The sequence below is a fragment of the Daphnia pulicaria genome, chromosome 11, assembly GCF_021234035.1.
Source record: "Daphnia pulicaria isolate SC F1-1A chromosome 11, SC_F0-13Bv2, whole genome shotgun sequence".
NCBI classification, from domain to species: Eukaryota; Metazoa; Arthropoda; class Branchiopoda; order Diplostraca; family Daphniidae; genus Daphnia; species Daphnia pulicaria.
Genome location: NC_060923.1, coordinates 1446648 through 1466680, shown reverse-complemented (window position 1 = coordinate 1466680; position 20033 = coordinate 1446648). Strand labels below are relative to the sequence as shown.

General features: G+C 43.2%; 2 protein-coding genes across 3 annotated transcripts; one reads left to right on the top strand and one right to left on the bottom strand.

Moving 5' to 3' along the window:
- The first annotated feature begins 5349 nt into the window (after nucleotides 1–5349).
- Nucleotides 5350–6832, top strand: LOC124316000. The gene is made up of 5 exons (XM_046781734.1): nucleotides 5350–5533; nucleotides 5607–5902; nucleotides 5971–6509; nucleotides 6568–6633; nucleotides 6752–6832. Exons 1-4 carry the CDS (start codon nucleotides 5350–5352, stop codon nucleotides 6599–6601), a joined length of 1053 nt encoding a protein of 350 aa, XP_046637690.1. The 3' UTR covers nucleotides 6602–6633; nucleotides 6752–6832.
- A 2605-nt stretch (nucleotides 6833–9437) lies between these two features.
- Nucleotides 9438–16763, bottom strand: LOC124315121 (proteoglycan 4-like). Of its 2 annotated transcripts, XM_046780552.1 has the most exons (11): nucleotides 16510–16763; nucleotides 14364–14638; nucleotides 13405–13712; nucleotides 13143–13331; nucleotides 12488–13069; nucleotides 12323–12422; nucleotides 11555–12254; nucleotides 10885–11483; nucleotides 10616–10821; nucleotides 10324–10551; nucleotides 9438–10254 (listed from the first exon to the last, which is right to left on the bottom strand). In XM_046780552.1, exons 2-11 carry the CDS (start codon nucleotides 14578–14580, stop codon nucleotides 10069–10071), a joined length of 3315 nt encoding a protein of 1104 aa, XP_046636508.1. In that variant the 5' UTR covers nucleotides 14581–14638; nucleotides 16510–16763; the 3' UTR covers nucleotides 9438–10068. The 2 variants fall into 2 exon arrangements, with proteins under 2 accessions (XP_046636508.1, XP_046636509.1); XM_046780553.1 differs by lacking the exon at nucleotides 14364–14638 and having other exon boundaries at nucleotides 13405–13714; nucleotides 16515–16763.
- Between the last annotated feature and the right edge of the window lie 3270 nt (nucleotides 16764–20033).

The window sequence follows — 20033 nt, the reverse complement described above, 5'->3', positions numbered from 1 at the left end:
TGTAAAGCGCTAGTTGAAAGAATTATAAATTATCACGGCCCCCCTCGGGTCATTGTCACGGACCGTGGTACCAACTTTACGTCGGCACTTTTTAAACATCTATGTGAAGCCCTGAGAATAAAGCATTGTACCACCACTTCCTACCACCCGCAGTCGAACGGTCTCACGGAGAGATTCAATAGAACAATGATGGAAATGTTAAGGAAATACACCGAGGATGGGTACGATGACTGGGAAGAAATGTTGGGGCATGTTGCGTTTGCATATCGTCACAGCGTGAATTCGTCTACTCAGGAAACACCATACTTTCTTAATCACGGTCGTGAGGCAGTGATGCCGATCGACATGTTTCTAACGCCGTATTCCAAAGAACTCGTAACACCACAAGACTACAAAAGTTTGACAATGAAACGTCTTTTTGACGCATTCCAACTGGTCAAGCAGAATTTAGAGAAAGCAATGCGTCAGCAAAAGAAACAATACGACAAGCGAGCAAAGGATTTCGAATATCAAGTCGGAGACAAGGTGCTGTTAGACGTCCGTGCAGTAAAGCCTGGTATAAGCAAAAAACTGTATCCCCGCTTCCGAGGCCCATATCGGGTAACCAAGGTTCACAATAATCGGACGGTGGAGATACAGGCAACAACCGGGGGCGCCTCAAAATTATACCATTCCAATAGAATTAAGCCTCTCTTGGAATCGATGGTATGGAAGGACGACCCGGTCCCACATTTTGAAGATGTGCGAATTAATAATGGCAACCTGGAGGACACGTTGGCAATACCGGAGGATCTAGGGACCGAGGGAAATGACGATGAAAAAGGAGCGAACGTTGAACCTGACGCTCAGCGTGCAATCCCGGCTACGGAAGAGACGGGGTTAACAGATATCACGGAACCATTCTACGGGTTTCCCGTAGCTCCTCCCCGAAGAAAAAGGAGAGAGCCAACGGAGCCCCCTGGTCCCAAGCCAGACCGCCCAGCCGGATTGCGACCATGGTCAAAAATTCGACAGCGAGAATTTTAACAAAAAAAACAAAAAAAAAAAAAAAAACAAGAACTTTTGGTGTATATATATAAATTTTTCTTTTTGTCCTTTCTAGAATTATAATCTTCCTTGCAGCTTTCACGCTCGGAACCGTTAGTGCGTTCGAAACGACCGTTTGCGACTGCAGCCAGGCGGCAAGAAAGGGCTTCGTTAAATTCGACAACGAGGACTGCAAACACCTCGTCAAGCCAGGATCACCAACTCCTGTGATGTATAAAGTAATAACCACCCTTCCGGTCCTTCAGCGATTCATCGGGCACACGTGTAGCATGTGGCGGATGTCGAAAACAGTATATCGTGACTTTCTGCAATGGGATTCCGTAACTGAAAGCCGCACGCCCTTGGAAGTGTCCAGCGCCCAGTGCCGACAAATGAGAGACTCACGCCTCTGCAACGGAGCGCCGATGGACAACCTCGGCTCTAACAAGTGGGCCTTAGAAAAATCGGCCCATGTTCAAGGTAGTTGGTTACGAACCAACACCGATTCCATAATCAACTGTCGCCTGGAGGAAGTGATTCTGGAAACGGAATGCACCGACTGTATCATCAGTTCGCCGTTAGGAGATATTTCGGGATCGGCCAATGGTTCACTATCCCATAACCTCGTGACAATAGTTTGGGATAACTCCCTGAGGGAATTGGGCAAGTGTAAGGCCAGGCTAGTGGAAGAGGGGCTCGGACTACTATACAATACCACAACTCCAGACGTTTTGCGACTGCGCGACTCCCGAAAACAGATGGATTTTATGGTGAAGAACGTGGACGTCAGAGTGTGCGGTATTCCCGCTAATATGTCTAAAGCTAAAGCAGTGATGGGAATGGACCGTGTTGTGACAACCTGGTACCCAATTCATAACTCTACCCGTGCAGTTAAGTCAGAAATGGAATTCGAAAACGTTTCTTCTGTGCTCCGCGCCGAAATTGACTCGGCGGCGCACGCACAATACATGCGGGACTTCGCAGTAGAAATGTCCAATAGTGTCGCAAAAGAAGTGCGGGAATTACAGTGCAAGCTGCGTGAAATAACTCATCGCAACGCGATCGCAACTGCGCAATACAACGGATGGATAGCGGCAAGCTATCTTAATCTGCCTAAGTGTTATAAACTCCTTCCGGTGGGAAAAGATGTAGCCGTTCTACAGTGCAACCCAAAAAACATTACGTTCACGACGGAAATCACCAACTGCGGCCCACAACCTCGGCACGAAAATTTCACTATTAGTGTGGAAGGATGGGAGCTCACGGATTACTCCGAATGCTATTGGCATTTCGACTTCGTGAATTTTAACGGAAGATCGCATACGTTCAAAAACGGGACCTGGGTCCCGATGCTGCCATCAGTCCTCGTGCAAGGGGACAAATTGATTGGCACAATGCCATATGAAGTCGATGCGTCGCTGGGAAACCTTTTACACATGCACCCGGCTCTGAAGGTTAACCCTATGAGTCCCGCGGCCGCAATGGCAGATATATTGGCAGCCGTTCAAGAACAACATTCCGCTGATTTCACGAGCAATCGGCACGTTAGTAATGTGCTGCTAAGTCGCCACGACGCACCCCACATATCATTCTTATCCAGAATGGGAAGTTGGATTAAAAATTTCGGATCAATTTCGGGAATTGGACTACTTCTAGCCGTCGTCTTCAGGTTCTGCGGATTAGGCTCCATGATTACCAGATTCATACCGTGTTTGTCTGTATTTCAATATTGTAACCCATTTAAAGTAGCAACTAGTGCCCTCAGACGTGAAGACGTCGAAATAGGATTAAACACCGTCAGCAGCCAGCCAGCAAATTCCCCAATCAACATAATCAACATTCCATCAGGGGCTCCGCCGACGGATCGGCCGCTGTTGACTGTGTCGGCCAACAGTACGGCGGTGACCGATCAGGAGGCACGGAAAAAACAAGCTGCGCTATTGCTAAATCAATGAAAGGCTGCGAATCATGTTGCGAAGTAACAGGGGGAATTGGGCATCGTTAACTGCAGTGGCGATTGCCTGATTTGCCTTTGCGAACCGAACAACATAATGAAAAAAAAAAAAAAAAAAAAAAAAAAAAAAAAAAATCTACCCACATGCTCAAATGATTTCACATGTTTAATTTTTGTTGTGCACATACCAATGACGTAATGACGATGAAGTTTATGTCTTTTTTCTCTCTCTCTCTCCCTCCCTCTCTCACTCTCTCTCTTTTTTACGCTTCTCGGATCCCTGCTAAACCTCCCTCTTTGGCCGTAAGGGAAAAACGGGCACGTAACGAAAAAAAAAAAAAACCCTCGATAACTTTTCAACCACTGCGGACGGTTCAAGGGCGAGCCCCACTATTACAATCTTATGCCATATCGAACGTAACCTAATGGGTACCTGGAAAAAAAAAGTTCTACTATATGGGTAAGAAAAAAGTAATCGAATCGGTAAGCAGAGAAAAGGAGGACGTGTCGATAGCGATTGCGGGACGCAATCTAACATGACGGATAGTTATGTGAGAATCCGCTGATTCCCAATAAACGGAGCAAGAGCGATCCAAATTCCCACGGCCTTCAACCGAAGGTTAACCTTGTAAAACCTTGAAAATCCAAGTTTACCCTTCTTCACACCTTAAACCCACCGAGATTTCTACCTTACTTGACCTTGTTACGTTCATATAAATATTTGCCTCTGCGATACGATGAACCAGTCTTATTCTTGCTGTCGGGGTTGAAACCTCTGCTCGGGTGTTGCTCCGGCAGTGTGAAGTATCTTACTGGTAGCCGCTGCGTGTATGTGTCGTGTGTGAACGCTTGAATAAAGACTTGATCGTGACGTGGCGGTGCGTTGCTGTTATTTTCTTCCGTTCCCCGGATCGATTGGCCGCTTACCCGCCGCTACCCGTAGAAACGAATCTACGTTCCCCAGCAGACCCTGCGTCCATCATGGCGGTTACGCCTCGAGTGTAACTATGTTTTCAGTATCGTTGCTTATTATTATCGGTGTCATTTGATTAGTCAGCTGAGGCCAAGTGTATCGAAGCGGCTTCACATTACTGTCGAGAAAGGTCCCAAAATCCCACTAGGTGTCGCTGTAGTCCAATAACAAGAATAACAAGAATAGAAATAGTCTTTTTCATTAAGGATTTAAGGTTTAGTTCAAATTAAATTCTCAAATTCCAAAAGGTTTTGCCAGTGACGACTTTTCCTCTTTTTCCCTTGCTGGTCAGCGATTGAGTAGATTACTAGAAATTGTGATTTCTTAGTTGACGTCGGTAGTCACAGGATTTTCATCAATTATAACTGATCTGATATTGTAGTACCCGACTTTTAATTTCTCATCGCTGTCATTTTAATATAGAATTAATTCGTAATCACATTTCTTCAATTAATTTTTTTAATTCTTAATAAATGTTGCGGGTTTATCTATTAGTTCAGTTGTCCAAATATGTCGCCTTTCGAAACAAGACGCGATTTGCAAAAGTGTTTCTGCATTCCACATTCCCAATTATGCAAACGACTACTAGGACAATTAATTGGTAATGAGGGCTAATGCGGAACTCGTCATCATTCAAAAGGTCCCACTCACCGCCAAGTAAAAGTTAACCAACTAATAAATTACACAAACAATCGATTGCTTACATCACTTTATTTAGTGCACAGGTTAGAGTTAGAGTGATCCAGTTGATGAAGAGTCATGGCGTCGACTAGGACGGACAAATCTTTACCTTCTAATTTTTTGGCTTGGACTGATGATTGATGAATTGAATAATGGCCATCCTGTTGCCATTTCAGTGAAACTCAATTCCGTGCTGTCCTGAACGACCTTTGACAAAGTTTAGTAATTTTTTATCCTCCTTTTCGTCACAAGCCGCTACAAAACTACATTATTCCCCACCTCTAATATATTACAGCAACAATTTTTCGATATTTTGTACCGTCGGTGTATTATCAATAATTTGTGATTGACGTGATTGATTGGTTTATCACGTGAAATATTCACTGAGTCAAGACAACGGAAGGTTCGATAATTCTTATACCTAATACGTTCTCATTATCTATACTGTCTTTATCCTCAAATAAATTCCAGTTAAATGTTAAATTCCTTACGACTGAAATGCATTGACGTATTCATCTAAAGTGGATCCACGTCAGGATGAGACCCAAGCAAACAAACGCGGGAAATTGTTTCGTAAGCGACTGCTCGTTCAATTTATTCCCCGTGAATAAATTAACAGCAGTATTATAATATTGTCAAAGGTAATCCATTCACGACATTTGCTATACCAGAACCAGACTAACAAAATGATTTCTGCATTCAGTTGATGAGGACGATGGCGTCAGTTAGGACGGAGAAACATTTACCTCCGAATATTCGGGATTGCTTCGTTGTAAGAAATAACGACGATCCCGTTGACGAAGGATACAAAAATCCGTTACCATTTCAACCGTTGGTCGTCTGTCTGCGTTTCTTGGGCGTCGAATTCGATCCTGCACTCCTGAACAAATCATCCAAGTGTTTTCGTTACCTGTTACTCGGACTGTGTTTCCTACTGTTGAATGCGTTCTTTACCATCTTTACGGCGGTGAGTGAGCACAATTTCTTTGTCCAAATTTACACCATGGACACGCCTACCAATTCTTCGTCAGTCGAAAACAATTCGACGGTACCCTCCGTTTTGTTTTGGAACCTTATCGTTGATTAACGTCAATTACGGTGTCCTTTTCGTCGGCGTTCATGCTTCTCTTTTATTCTTTTCTCGACAAAAAGAATGGAAATTTCTCTGGGACAATGTCCAGCAGATATTACAACATCGCAACGAGTTCAAAGACATAAGGAAGTCCATTCGTCGTGTCACAATCGCCGGCCTTCTGATCGCTTGTTTGGTAGTCCACGAAACAAATTTAATTGTGATTACGCAACCATTATACAAGTTCAATTGTTTTTGCGACAGGAAACGTTAGGATTCATCAGCTGTTCCCTAGTTCTCATTGATTTTAACGAAGGATTGACATTAGAATTTTATTTCCGTCCAATCGCCAACTTTTCCTACGTTTACGCGACTTGCGGTTTGCTGTTATTCGCCATCATCGGATGGACAGTGACGCTGGGATTCCGCAGTCTCCACCAGGAACTATTCAGCAACTGTCTGCTGACCACCTTTAACAATAACGGGTGTCCGGAAACGGTCTCTTTGGCTGAAAAAGGGGAACTGATTGAAATGTTGGCCAATTGGAAACGACTTCACGTTTTGTTAATCGACACTGTGGACGAAATCAACGGTTGTCTTGGTCCTGTTCTACTCATTTGGGTGGCTCACACCTTTGTCGGTTTCATCGCCACTCCGTTTTATATTCTCGATGGAATCCATTTCAACACTGGATCATTGAGTTCTTCCAGGGTTTTGCTGATCATGAACTTTTGTCTCTTTGCCCAGCATCTTATTTTCATTTGCTCTTTATCACCGGAATTTCGAGTCGCATCTGGCACGAGGTTTGACATTAATTTAAATATTTTGTAATTCAAATTAATTTTTTTTTTCTTATTTTAGGCGGCTGCAAATGGGAAGTTATTACAGAAAGTGAATCCAAACGATTTCTACCATCTCCAAGACCAGGTAATTGCTCTTAATTGGGAATGCGCTTGCGCGATTGTTTTATTTGCTGAAATCAGATTATGTAGAACAACAAACTAATATCCTAACTACTATTTTGTTATTTCTTAAACAAAAAAAGGTAAGCATGTTGACGACCGAAATTTTCCTATCGCTGCCACGCATCACAGCCATGGAATACGGAGACTTGGATTTTTCGCTTGAAACGAAGATTGCTATGTATACTTAAAAAAACAACCCTTCCAATTCAAATTCATTACAGGTGATCGGCACTTCTTTGACTTATTTTATAATATTGTGTCAGTTCCAATCGTCGGAGCAGTAACAATAACTCATGGGCATAGCTCGTCAGCAGAAATTGATCCATCTCACAATTTGAAGACTCCCTTTTTAGACCCATTTCATAAAAATGTCATTTCTGTTTCAATTATTGCTGATTGTTCTGAATAACGGCTGATCACAATGGCCAAGGCAATCCATTAGCATGTGCTAGTAATGAGATTAATTGTTATGAGCAACATGGATATTACAGTCTCGTTTATTGCTAAGATAAATTATGAATATCCGAAAATGTCACTCCATGCTGATAATATAAACCAATTACTCAAAGTGCATCCAGCACATTTGAATTAATTATTAGCATTGATACAGGACGTACACCAAAACATTTCAATAAGCGATTCGTCCGTCAAAAGGGAAAAGAAACAATTTCCAGAGTAAATCGAATAAAAATGGACATTTTGTGCGTGTTCTATAAAGTATAAACTATGCCATAAACATTCAGTGGATGAAGAGCCATGGCGTCGGTTAGGACGGACGAATCTTTACCTCCTGGTTTTCCGGCTTGGACTGTTGAATTGAATAATGGCGATCCTGTTGACACAGCACAACAGATCCTGTTGCCATTCCAACCGTTGGTCGTCTGTCTGCGATTCTTGGGTGTCGAACTCGATCCTGCAATCCTGAACGGATCGTCAAAGTCTTATCGTTACTTTTCATTGTCGTTCGGGCTGTTTTTGCTATTGTCGAATGGAGTCTGTAATATTTACACTGCGATTCAGGCGAAAAATCAGATCGCTGGAGATCAAAACGAAACTGTGTTTCTATCGTCAGCTGATGGGGATTTTTTGATGATCACAAAATCCACTACGATGTCGTGGAATTTAATCATGGACTTCGTCAACTATGATTCCCTCGTTATTGGAGTGCACACCTGCCTGTTCGTTCTTTCTCTTCAACCGAAATGGAAACTGCTCTGCGACAATGTCCTGCTGATATTGCAACAGTATCAAGACTTGAGCAAGACGATCCGTCGCATCACAATCGCTGGTCTTTTCATTAGTTTCTCGGTATATTCAATAACATTTGTACAGTTAAATAAAGACGCTCAAAGTGTATGTTTTCCTTGTTAGGAAGTATCGATATACGTAGGCATGGCTCTTGGCAGCGTGGAACTGAAAAATGATGAACAACTGCTCCACAAATTATTTGTCTGCTGCTTTATGAACTTATTTCTATTTTATGCGTTGTTTGGTCTGTTGCTGTTTACTTTGATTGGTTGGACGGTGGTCATGGGATTCCGCAGCTTTGGCCAAGAACTAATTAGCAAGAATTTTCTGACTATTAATACCAGAAGCAATGATGAACCTTCGTTAGAAGGTTTTCATCTTATGATAATAAAATGGAAAAAACTTCACATATTGTTAATCGACACTGTGGACGGAATCAACGATTGTTTCGGCCCTGTTCTTCTCATTTGGGTGTCTTATATCTTTGTCGGCTTCATCGCCTCTCTGTTTTACATTGCTGATGAAGTTTACTTTAATTCGACATTGACGTATTCTAGCTGGGCCATGCTGACCATGAGCAGTGTCCAAGTGGCCCAGCATCTTTTACATTTTCTAATCATCACCGGAGTTCCGAATTACATCCGTCGAGAGGTACACCGTATGTCCTTATGCACATATGCGGGTAAATAATTTGAATTCTTTTTTTTAAGGCAATCAACTTGGGAAAGCTGCTAAAGCAAGTAAATCTATGCGACTCTCATCTCCAAGAACAGGTATGACGTAATAAATGTTTTGTTTGTTGTATATGGATCAATGGAACAGCAGATTTTTTAACAGGTAAACGTTTTGACGACCGAAATGTCACTTTTCCTTCCTCGTGTTTCGGTTATGGAATTCGGCGACTTGAATTTGTCTCTGATCCCGAAGGTATTACATGATATTCAAAAAGTTGTGTAAAAGAAATCATAATCGTCAAAATTTGAATTTGTCGCAGTTGATCGGTACCTCGTTGACTTACTTGATTATATTATGCCAGTTCCGGTCGTTGGAAACAAATTAAGTCATTCAATCTCGTAAGTCTGTTTTGACATACGTACATAGTGTAATTAAACCAGAGTGAAATAAAACTGGACTAGCTCGGAATAGTCAACGGCGCTGTTGATTCCATTCGGCTCGTCGGTGACGATCGATGCACTGGGTAACATTGAGGTAGAAATCCTCGGTGGCAAAATGAGAATTATTCATTTGGGTTTGCATCCACGCAATAAAAAGACGCAACTCGCAGGCCAATTCCCATCGTAAAGACACTGTTATTCGATCACCAGATTTATTGATTCTATAGGAAAAATGAATTGATGAGCTGGAACAACTCATCTGGTTGAATTAGAAGAAAAGCGGAGCACGCCTCCAGACTTTTCCCGTGCAGATCCATCCATCTGGTGGTAATAACTGATTTAGACATCTATCTTGCGTGTTGGAACACAAATACAAATTTCGAGAAAAGAATAAAGACGCAGGTTATGTTGACAGAAAACTGTATTTTTAATAATTTCGTGATACTCGATGGTAGTGGATGGTCTAATTGGGGATGCACGCAAAAATTGTCATTGGTGATGAGCTAACCTCCCTATCCCAAACCGAGAGGGCAAGGAAAGAAGGAAAAAATACGAAACTATTATTATAAAGAGTAATTGTTTGGCATGGATTATTTGATAATTGAATTGTAGCAGAAAGACTAGGCCAATCGACACGTTATTATTTGATTTTTTGTTTGTTTACTGCAACATGATTGGCACCATCATCACAAAACTCTAATCGCATCTATTACATAAGCAAAGGTCACCTCCATTTGAAAGCAAGGCAGCATAAGTTCATGGCAGTTTCATTTGTAATTGAAATTGACGCAGAAGATGCAAGCAAAAGATTTGGAAATCTTCCAATAATTCAAATCGAATGCTACTGAAGCTTATTAGATAAGCCGTCATCCACCGGGCGTATATGATACTTGCGTTATAATTATTACGTCAGATTTTGTGCAAAACAAACGATCGCATGAATTAGAAAAAACAAAATCGATGAACGAGAAATCTTCTATCGTGAAATATTTTGTGTTAGATTGTTTGCGCGTATTTTCCTTGTCTTCCAATCTTTACATGATGACGCAAGGCATGGCACAGCAGACAGGAAGGCAAATGGGGATTACAGCAGCGCCACCGTACCCGCCTTTGGCACTCGACTCGGATTCGGACGCTTTGGCCGAATGTTTGGCGGCGAATTTCATCTTTCCTTTTGATCTGCCTCCCATTTTCTTCGATTTCTTTTCCAAGGTACGCGACTGTTTGCAGAATAATTTTTTTAAAATTAATCAACGGTATCGCATGGGCGGATTGAGCGGATTAATTACCAAAATTGGAACATCCTTCTTCGTGAACATTTTGTGATCAGGTGGATAATAAACGGGTGGTCCACTGGTGCCTTTCGTTGCTGGTCTTTTCGGTGTTTCTTTTACTATTAAAGGCTCGTTTTCTCCTTCTTTGACTTCCGGTTCGTCGGCCTTTAGGGGAAGTTGCACAGTTGGAGAGGGAGAAAACACAATCGTTTGTGGATCCCCACGCGGAGTCGAAGTCAACGGCTACAAAGAAATTATTCTGTTATGAGATGAATAGGATTTTTGTAATAAATAATGTTCAGCTTACCCGAGTAGGATCGCCATTAAAAGTGGCCATAAGGTCGTCTAACTTTTTGGGCGGAGCTTGAAGCCCAGGATCAGGTGTTCCAAGTTTTCTGTTGGGCAGAGGTGAGCCAGTTCCCGACTGGTAAAGTTTCGGTTTGTTGGTCAATGGGTGAGTTGGTAAATTGCAGTAAGGCTCCGCAGGGCAATCACCAGCCAATCGAGGATAATCTAATAAAAATAAATAAATATAATTCCTTGACAGCCAAACATTTATTATTTTAAAACAAATACCTGGATGAAAAGGTAAATTGCATAAAAGCTGAGGGTGTCCGGGTATGTTGCATTGTGGAGGCGAATTCAGTCCAATTTCACCGACATGATCTGGAAAATTGGGATGTTTCGGAACATTGCACAGTAGAGCAGGGTGTCCAGGAACCGTACATATAGGCAGCGACAGCGGGCTGCTGTCGCCCATAAGCGTAGGGTAATCGTCATGGTAATGAACGTTGCAAATGATGGGCCCAGGATCTGGAACTGGAGGTGAAGGTGACCGGGCAGTCAGAGGCGATGGTGTTGGTGAAGGGATTTGGACCTCCACGGTGGGTATGGGCGGGTGTCGGGGAACGTTGCATATCGGCACAGGTGGCACTTCACCTTCAGTCGTGTAGCCTGGGTAGTCAGGGTGGGTTTCAATTGAACAGAGCAGTTCAGGATGTGAAGGGATGAAACAATAAGGAGCGGCGTCTCGATCCTCTGGGCCCATCAATTCCGGATATTGCGGATGCGTCTGGATGTTGCACAATCCAAAGGGATGACCGGGAACGTCACAGAACGGCTCAGTTTGAGGTTCAGTCAGTGACATATAATCTGGATATCCTGGATGTCCAGGTCTGAAAAATGAATAAGGTTGAAAAGTTAATTGCCATTTCCTAATTCAATTCAATCAGCAACTTCAACTTACATGTTACATTTTGATGGCAGTGGGATCGGGTCGTGCGGATGGCTAGGGATTGTGCAGACCAATCCAGCAACAGCCTCAGAGAATTCAGGCAATTCCGGATGAGTAAACTTTGGATAATCTGGATGTACACTAACATTGCAGAGCAGCATGGGATGTCCAGGAACAGTGCACAATGGTAAATCTTCATTTGGTGTGGGAGTGTTAATATTTCCTTCGACTTGCACTGGCGGTTTGTTCGCCTTGAAGTCCGGAAAATCCGGATGTTCGGGGATGTTACATTTATCCAGCACATGTCCGGGTACGTTGCAGACAGTGTTGGGTTGTTGTCCGGTTGCCTTGGGGTTGCAATATTTCGGATAGTGCGGATGTCGGATGAAATTGCAAATGACGCGCGGATGCCCCTTCGGGAGGTCAATATTGCAGATGGGTTCGATCTCGGGCGGAGGACAGCGGGACGCGTGTTTCGGATAATCGCTGTGTTTGGGCAAGTTGCACAACAATTCCGGATGCGAGGGAACGTTGCAGATCGACTCTTTGTCCGCCGGGGGGCAGCCAGTGGCAAAATTGGGGTAATCCGGATGATGGGGATAGTTGCATAAAATGGCCGGATGAACTTTGATATTGCAAACGGGGTTCGTCGCCTGTGATCCTGCTGGACACGGAGGTGATGCGGCGTATAGAGGGAAATTGGGGTGCCGCTCTGCGAATGACAATTAAATATACATATGAGCAAAATTACCATTATAATAATAACAAAAAAAAAATTACCTAAATTACACATGGGCTGTGGATGCGACGAGACATTGCACAATAACCCTGCAGATTCGGGAATAATCCTAATATTGTACTTTGGAAAGTCTTTGTGATCCTAGCGAAATAAAAATGCCAAGATGCTGATGACGGAACTGGAGAAACAAAGAAAACAAAAAATACCGGGAAATTGCAGACGGGACTGTCGAGTTGCTTTTGAGTCATGGCTCCAGCAGCGGCACTCATGTGTTTGCTATTGATGCGACTGTAATCGACCATCGAATCCCCAGCCGTAGTGCTGCTAGTGCTACTACTAGACACCACTTGCTTTTTGCTACTGCTACTGCTACTGCTGTAACTGTAAAATTCGCTAGTAGAACCCGAAGTGACTTTCTGATTCGACGATTGATTTCCTTCATTTCTTTCTTCATTTCCTTCGGCCAGTCGAACTGATTTCTTGACTTTGTCTTTCTTGTTGCTCGACAATAAATCGATGCAATCAGGGATCATCTGATTGCCGATATCGACCACGACATTGTTTAAAGATGAATCAACCTTATCTCCGCTAGATCCCGAAGGTTTTTTCTCTTGGTGGCCAGTGGTTGACGTTTTGACAACTTGACTCTTTTTGACCACCGTTTCCACTTCACCACCACCGCCGCTGCCATTAGTTACATTTGAGACTCCGCCTTTCTTGCTGCTACTGCTGGTCGTTTCCTCCTTGAAACTGTACGTCACTCCTCGAGTGCTCCAGGCTTTGGCTCTCTGCATAGGAAATCATTTCCAATTTGTAATTATTATTGGTTTGATCATCTCGCAATGAGAGCTATTAAATTACATCGGAAACGGATGGAGGAGTAGCCTGGAAGGCTTCTGCATCATCCTCGGATGCGGCTGTTGCGGGCATTCCTACGAGAAGAGAACTGTCGCCGTGTGTTTTGTTGGACGAATGATACTCGCGGTACTCCCTCTGCTGCGAACTCGAACGACTGCCACTTCCGGACAACGCCTTTCCAAATGGTCCCTCCTATTTTTTAATTAGATTCCGGAATGATACTACGAAAATCAATGAATAACGAACAAGTGACTTGAATCCTCACGTTGTAGGGTTCAATCGGATGTAATGGCTCTGGCGATTTGGATCTAGTAACTCTGGCGGATGAGGAAGCTTGCTGCTCCGAGACGGCCGAAGTGTCAAATAAGCGACGGGCAACCGACGTCTGGGCAACGGCCTGTTCCGCTAGGTGTCGGTTAGCCGTTCCGCTGGTCCTGACAGATTTGCTGGACGATTGATGATGGACGGAAGTCGCGTAAACTGGCGAATCTTTGGCTGCAGCTGCTTCTACCTTGGGTGGCACCGTTTTCCTTTGAGGTGAAATACTCCGCTGGAGCTCATCCAGCATCCGATCTAAATAGAGAAAAAAGCATGTCCCCATTACAACGACAACAAACACAAAACTGAACGACGAGAAAACCTTGAAAACGGTACGGAAATAGAAAATAGGTAGCTCTCCTTTAACAGATGAGATTCAGGATAGAGAGAAATGAGGCTACGAGAAGTCAATAAACACTGCAAAGAAATAAAAGGTGGTGGTGGAAGTTGGGTGAAAAGTAGATGGAAGAACTGCACAACCAAACAGTAAATAGGACCAAACCAAACAACAACAGCAAAAAAAAAACGGGGGAAATCACCACGCCAGACCAAGAATAGAACACCAACAGTATAAAAGAAATACAGAAAAAGAAAAAAATAATAACCCAATATAATAGTGTAAGGTTTCAATAACTACATGAGGTAAAATGCACGTCAGGCAAACAACATATTCTCCGTATATATTCTTTCCACCACCAAAGATCTGAAAGTGTTGAGAAGAGAAATGAAATTGGCCAAGATCCAAAAAGGGGAGATAAAAAAAAGATGAAACCAAAGTCAAACCAAAAAGATAAAAACTAGTCAAAACAAATCAATCGGAAAAATATAAAGTGATGCTGAAGTATATAGGAAGTTGTTTTTTTCTTTTTGCTATATTTGCCTCTGTCAACACAAAGTTGTTCCTACCTAACTTTGTGTCCCATTCGGAGACGGGATACAGTGGCTGGTGAGGCTCTAAGGAGGAAACATTTTCTTCGACCGCAATTTGATTATTGCTCGTCAACGACTGGTGCTGTTGTTGCCCGGAAGAAGACTGCTGCTTGCTGCTGCTGCTTCTCGTTACCGTCGTCGACGTCTGGGAAAACTGCTGGTGATGGTGGACGTCGCCCGTAGACGAGGCCATCTTTATCGACGTCGCAGTTTTTCTTTCTCAATCAACCACTCAGCGACTCTAATATTATCTAATGGATTGCACACACAGAAATATAACCTGCTCAGATCAACACAATCCAATTGACTGTATCGCATTTCAAGGCTGTCATCATCAATGCACATGTATATGTGAATAGAACGAGAATATAACAAGGTTGGACCCTCCTCCTTTATCGGGTGGGGCCGGGCGAGGAGGAGTACGAACGTGAGCCAACAACAAACCCAAATGCGTCTTATTATTATTAGTGTCCCGACCTTAAATCAAATGGGAAAATGGAATCAAACGTCAGATTGGGGAATCTTGTTTTGGTAGTTTCCCATTTTTCAGGAGGTTTTCAAGGAGTTTGCTCAAGTCCAGATGTGATTGGAATACGTTACGTACGTCAATCCGTATATACACGCTGCACGAAATCAATGCCTCCCCCTTTGTATTTGTGGAAAAAAGAAATGGACATGCGAGACTGATTGCACACGAGACCTTGGACCTCCCATCAAGTTGACCCTCGCCGGATTGATTGGATCCGCTTCACGCAATGCCGGAATTCCTTGATTCGGGTTCAAAAGTTATCAGCTGAGACCCAACTCGATGTCCATTCGTCATTTGGTTTGTTCACCTTGTCAGTGGAGTCTCGTGCCAACCATCTTCCGTTTAAGGAAATGAAAAAAGATAACAAAAAAAAACAAAAAAGATCCGATCACAAGTTCCTGCCTTATCAGTTGATCACTAAATCAAAATGAGCAAAAACTGCTGTACAGACGATGCAAGAGAAACCCTTTAATGGAATAGAACCAAAAAATAAAAAAAAGACGTTCGACCTTGGTCCAGTCACGAGAAACGCCTCTGCGCCTACGTAATGTATGGCGGTTGGAAGCCTGAAGCCGTGCCGCGAAATATCTCAACATTCAAACGAGTAATTCTTTTTTTTTGGTATTTTAACCCGCTCCACTGTGTAGCCTACTAAAGGAAAACGCGGTGGAAGCAAAACCAAAAACCAAACAAAAAAGAAGGGAATAAGCCGCCGAGGTTAAACAGAAGAGATCCCAAAAACACGTCGGGATTTCTATTCTCATAGTTGGATCGGCGCAGCAGCGGACGATGGGAGGGATGAGTTCTGTACTGTGTTGTAATGGGCAACCGAGCAAACGGCGCGCTGCTCTGACGCGATCTAATTTTAAACCAGGTGATGCATCAAGGCGCCTGATTCATTCTCGTTGCCTCGCCAGTCGAGTGTAGAACTCAACTGCAACCAATAACACAAGACACACAGCACATACACAAAAAACCCGAACGATCTAGATAATTTTCAGTTCGAAAAAGAGTCGAACAAAATAACAGGGCGGGATTTCACGTTTTCTTCCTGCTCAATTATATAATCTGACCCATAGTAAAGGGAAAGAAACCCATCCATCAAGTGCAAACCTTCCCACCCACAACACCACCAACAAAAAAGCGAGATGTACACCTAATGCAATCTCATCCTTAAAAACGCGCAGACACATAGAAATTTTAAAGCCGAGGTAGAGTTGGAAACGATCATCATTTTCCATTGGCCTACCGCGTGTTATTATTATACGCTAGCGAGTAATAATCTGTAGAGAAAAAAAAGGAAGGGGGATTTCACTTTCTCTTTTCTCCTTCTTTTATGTTCGCGGCAGAGGGTCGGAGCGCGGATCTTTTTGGCTCTTGTTTGTGGCAGACGCGCAACCAGAGTCCAAGGCTATGACCAAAGATGGCCCGTGTGCACTCTATCGGCTGCACTGCACAAACACAACAACAACATCCACCTTAACTTTTCTTTTTACCATTTCGCCCAGGTAAATTCTCCAGGTAAAAATTGATTGAAACTGGTTTATACAAGAAATGACATCAAAATCAACAGAAAAAGATGACGTTCGATACCTGCTGACGGAAACGGCGTTGTCTCAAAAAGGATCCAGTTCCGGTTGTGATGTCGATTTCGTTTGTTAATCCAGTTGTTGCGCTATTGATGGCGAGTCGGTTGCGATGAACGACACTGGACGGTATTGGCAACAGTTGGCCAATACACGAGACAAATAAATTTGTGTTTTCCCCTTGGAGTTGGTGGAAATAAGGAGGTGCGTGTTTGCTGCTGCCAGCGAAGGCGAGAGACCAACTGCGACTGCCGACCCGATGCCAGACTCCTCCTCCTTTTTCTTTCTATATACATCGCCGTTGTCGTCTGTTTAAGGAGTCGAAACGATAAAGGAAAGAATGAAAAAAGGATAAAAATATTTTGAATCTAAAAGAATGAGAGAAAAAATATGTAAACAACATCCAACCCGAAATATCCAACAAGACTAAATTCAACCGATGTGTGGCGGCCAGATGTGCTCCTCAACTGTTGTCAACTGGCTGCTCCCCAACGCCAGCAGGCCGTCTTGATTGAATAACTTCATTTACCTACAAAATATGATCGAGCCGGTCATGATGGAATTCCTGCACGAAGATCGATTGAGAAAAGGAACAAAAAAATGAAATACAAAAGAGCGGATTGTATCGGCATGTTAGAGACGGCGCCAGTTGTATTGGCTAATTCCATCGCCGCCCGTGTCGGTCGGCTCGACAACCGTCCGTCCAACAACATTAGCCAAACATGGACGTATCTACGAATAACCGTACGACGTTGGAGGCAAACGTCAAACAACAAGTACTGCGCCCATCTGTTTAACATCCGCAGCACTCGCTCGTTTGACACTTGTTTGTCGTCAAAGAACAAAAGGATTACGCAATAAAAATCCTTCAAAAACTCTAAAGGAATAATGTTTCAGGGCTGTGGCTGGTCCGGCCAACACCAAATCAAACATTCACACAAAAGCCTCAAAGCAACGCATGCAAGATGGACAATAGTTGGCCAATGCAAATTTGCAGACGAAAAGGTGTGGTCGAATGCATTTTAAACATTCGTTGGCACAGGTTTCTACCTTTCACGCTCCGTGAGATAGCACAAGGAACTTTCAGAAAGTCCACCGTTCGGTTATAATTATCAAACAGCACGAACGCGTAGTATGTGTGTCTGATGAATCTGGGGAATCATTCCGGCCATCCAGCCAACAGCAGCAAGGCGCATTCTATACAGCAGCGTCGTGATTCACGAACCATGCACGCCACCATCACGGTAGGATAACCGTTGGCGGTGTTGGATTTTCGTCTATTTCACTAACTCTCGGAATTTCCCCCCATCGAGCGATGGTTGAATATTATAAGAGCAGCTATAGATAGACGCCTTATAGAAACACCCACGGACAGTCTATCTGGGCATAGGATGTAGGGCTTTTAAAAGTAACCGCGGTAAAAGTAGTTGACTCATCATCGTTGCGAAGTGGGGGGAAGGAAGCTGGATTCGTTTTTCTCTTGGAAATTTGCCCACCGCACTGTTGTGATCTCCACTGCTTGCATTGGCTCCCTTACCCTGCAACCTACTCAAACGACCTCAATGGATAGGGGCCATTTTATGCACGAAAAAAAAGGAATAACAAAAAAGGAAAATCGTGTTCTAAATTAGAACAAAACAACTTGTTGAAAACAACAACTGCGAATGATTTGGGGGCTGTTGAATGCAGCTGTGATTTTCGATCAAGTGGATACCAAGTTGGAATGTAAGTCTGTTTCCAACCTATAAAAGGGGGTGACACGGCGAAACAGCTGGTATAATTAATTCCCATTCAAACAAGTTCAAATGTCAAGAGTATAGTGCCGGCTAGCTATAGCCGCAAAACACACGATCAAGTGATTTTCATTACATTATTGGCATTTTATACAGGACGAGCTTCGAGATAAATGCAACCAGTCAAGAGTGGGATATAGCGGCCAAGGTCCGCTGCTGCGCTGTCAAGTGCTGCCGAATCAAAAGAGTTTTTAAAAGGTGGCAAGGCCGTTGCATGCTAAACATCCAATCCGTGTCACGACCAATAACGCTCAGAAAAAGCGATAAAAAACCTATTAGCAAATGGAGAAGTCAGCAAAAAGGAAGCTGCCGCTGCTGTTGCGTGGAATTCAATGGAAAAAGTGGGTCACGACACGAACAGCTTTTTTCGAGAATTTCAATAAATAAAGTCACACGATGGAAGAAAAAAAAAGTCCTTATAAAAATGAATGTTGACCCTCAGCTGTTGAAGGAGGAATCAAAAGGCCCAACAATGTCACATTCAACAGGTGGCCGGCCGAGGATGGAAAGCGAAGGACGTTATAATTCTCTACGACCTTTTAAGTGTGGCCTTAACAGTTGGGCGACAAGGAAATCGTGACTGAGCATCATCAACATGTTTACGTTTCAGCGATTAACCAATTCAAGACACATTTTAGGCCTATGATGGATAAATCGTTGATAAAAGAGACCTGCCCTAGCTCTGCAATTTAAAGCTCGCAACTACACTACCCACTGAAAGAAACAATCAAAGTGAATAAGTATGCAGGGCCACTTATTGTATCACGTCATTTGATAAAAACGACAGGGAGAAAACTTGTTGGGCCATCACCCAAAAGACGGGAAAAGAAGTGGGTTTAGTAAATAATAAAAGAAGGGCGTTGTTTTCAGGTGACGCCCTCGAGACCTTGCACTAGCCGAACCCTATAACAGTCGATGCCCATGTATGAATACGTCCAGGCTCTTAATTTTCTCTCAAGGAAGGGGAAACGCGGACACAAAAGTTGAAAAACCAACAGAGTTGACTCCAAGTGACAATTGACAACGTACCCGTTTTCTTCTACTTCTAGTCAATAAAGAATTCCAAGAATCTGAATTACACAAACACATTGGGAAATAGCGAAAGCTTATCGATGCCAATTAAGTCGCTTTTATCCCAGCTGTTTTGACAATCCCGATTTGGACATTCTTTTCCTCTCGTGCAAAGCTGCAATCTCGCCATAAAAGGCAATGTCTTTCGTCTTATCTTTCCTTTTGTGCAACAAAACATAACAGTGCACGATTCTTTGCCTGGTCGCCACCAGTTCGCTATAAAGTTATTGGCGCCGGCGTCTTCCCATTTTGCTCGTATACATACTGTCTTTGTTTCCCCTCCAGCTTCTTATACAGTATGATCAATCTCTTCGACGAACTACAGGTGGAAAGGTAAAGAAAAAGAAGTTGGCCATCATATCCGCTGCCTAGCAACGATTTTACCGATTTTACCAGATCCATTTAAAACAAAAACAATTTTCGTTGACGTCATGTTGAGTTGTCGTCACCGTCGTCGGCAATCCGCCAACGCGAGTACAAAAAACAAAAACAAAACAAAACGGAAGGACACAAAAAGTAGCGAATTTCCGTTACCTTATTGGTTCCATGGGTTGAAATTATTTATCCGCGGTGAACTAAAGTGGATCCATACATGGAGTCATATTAGTACGATCGGGGTCCGCAACTCAAATTTACTACAATAAAAAAGGTAAAAAAGCAAAAAAAA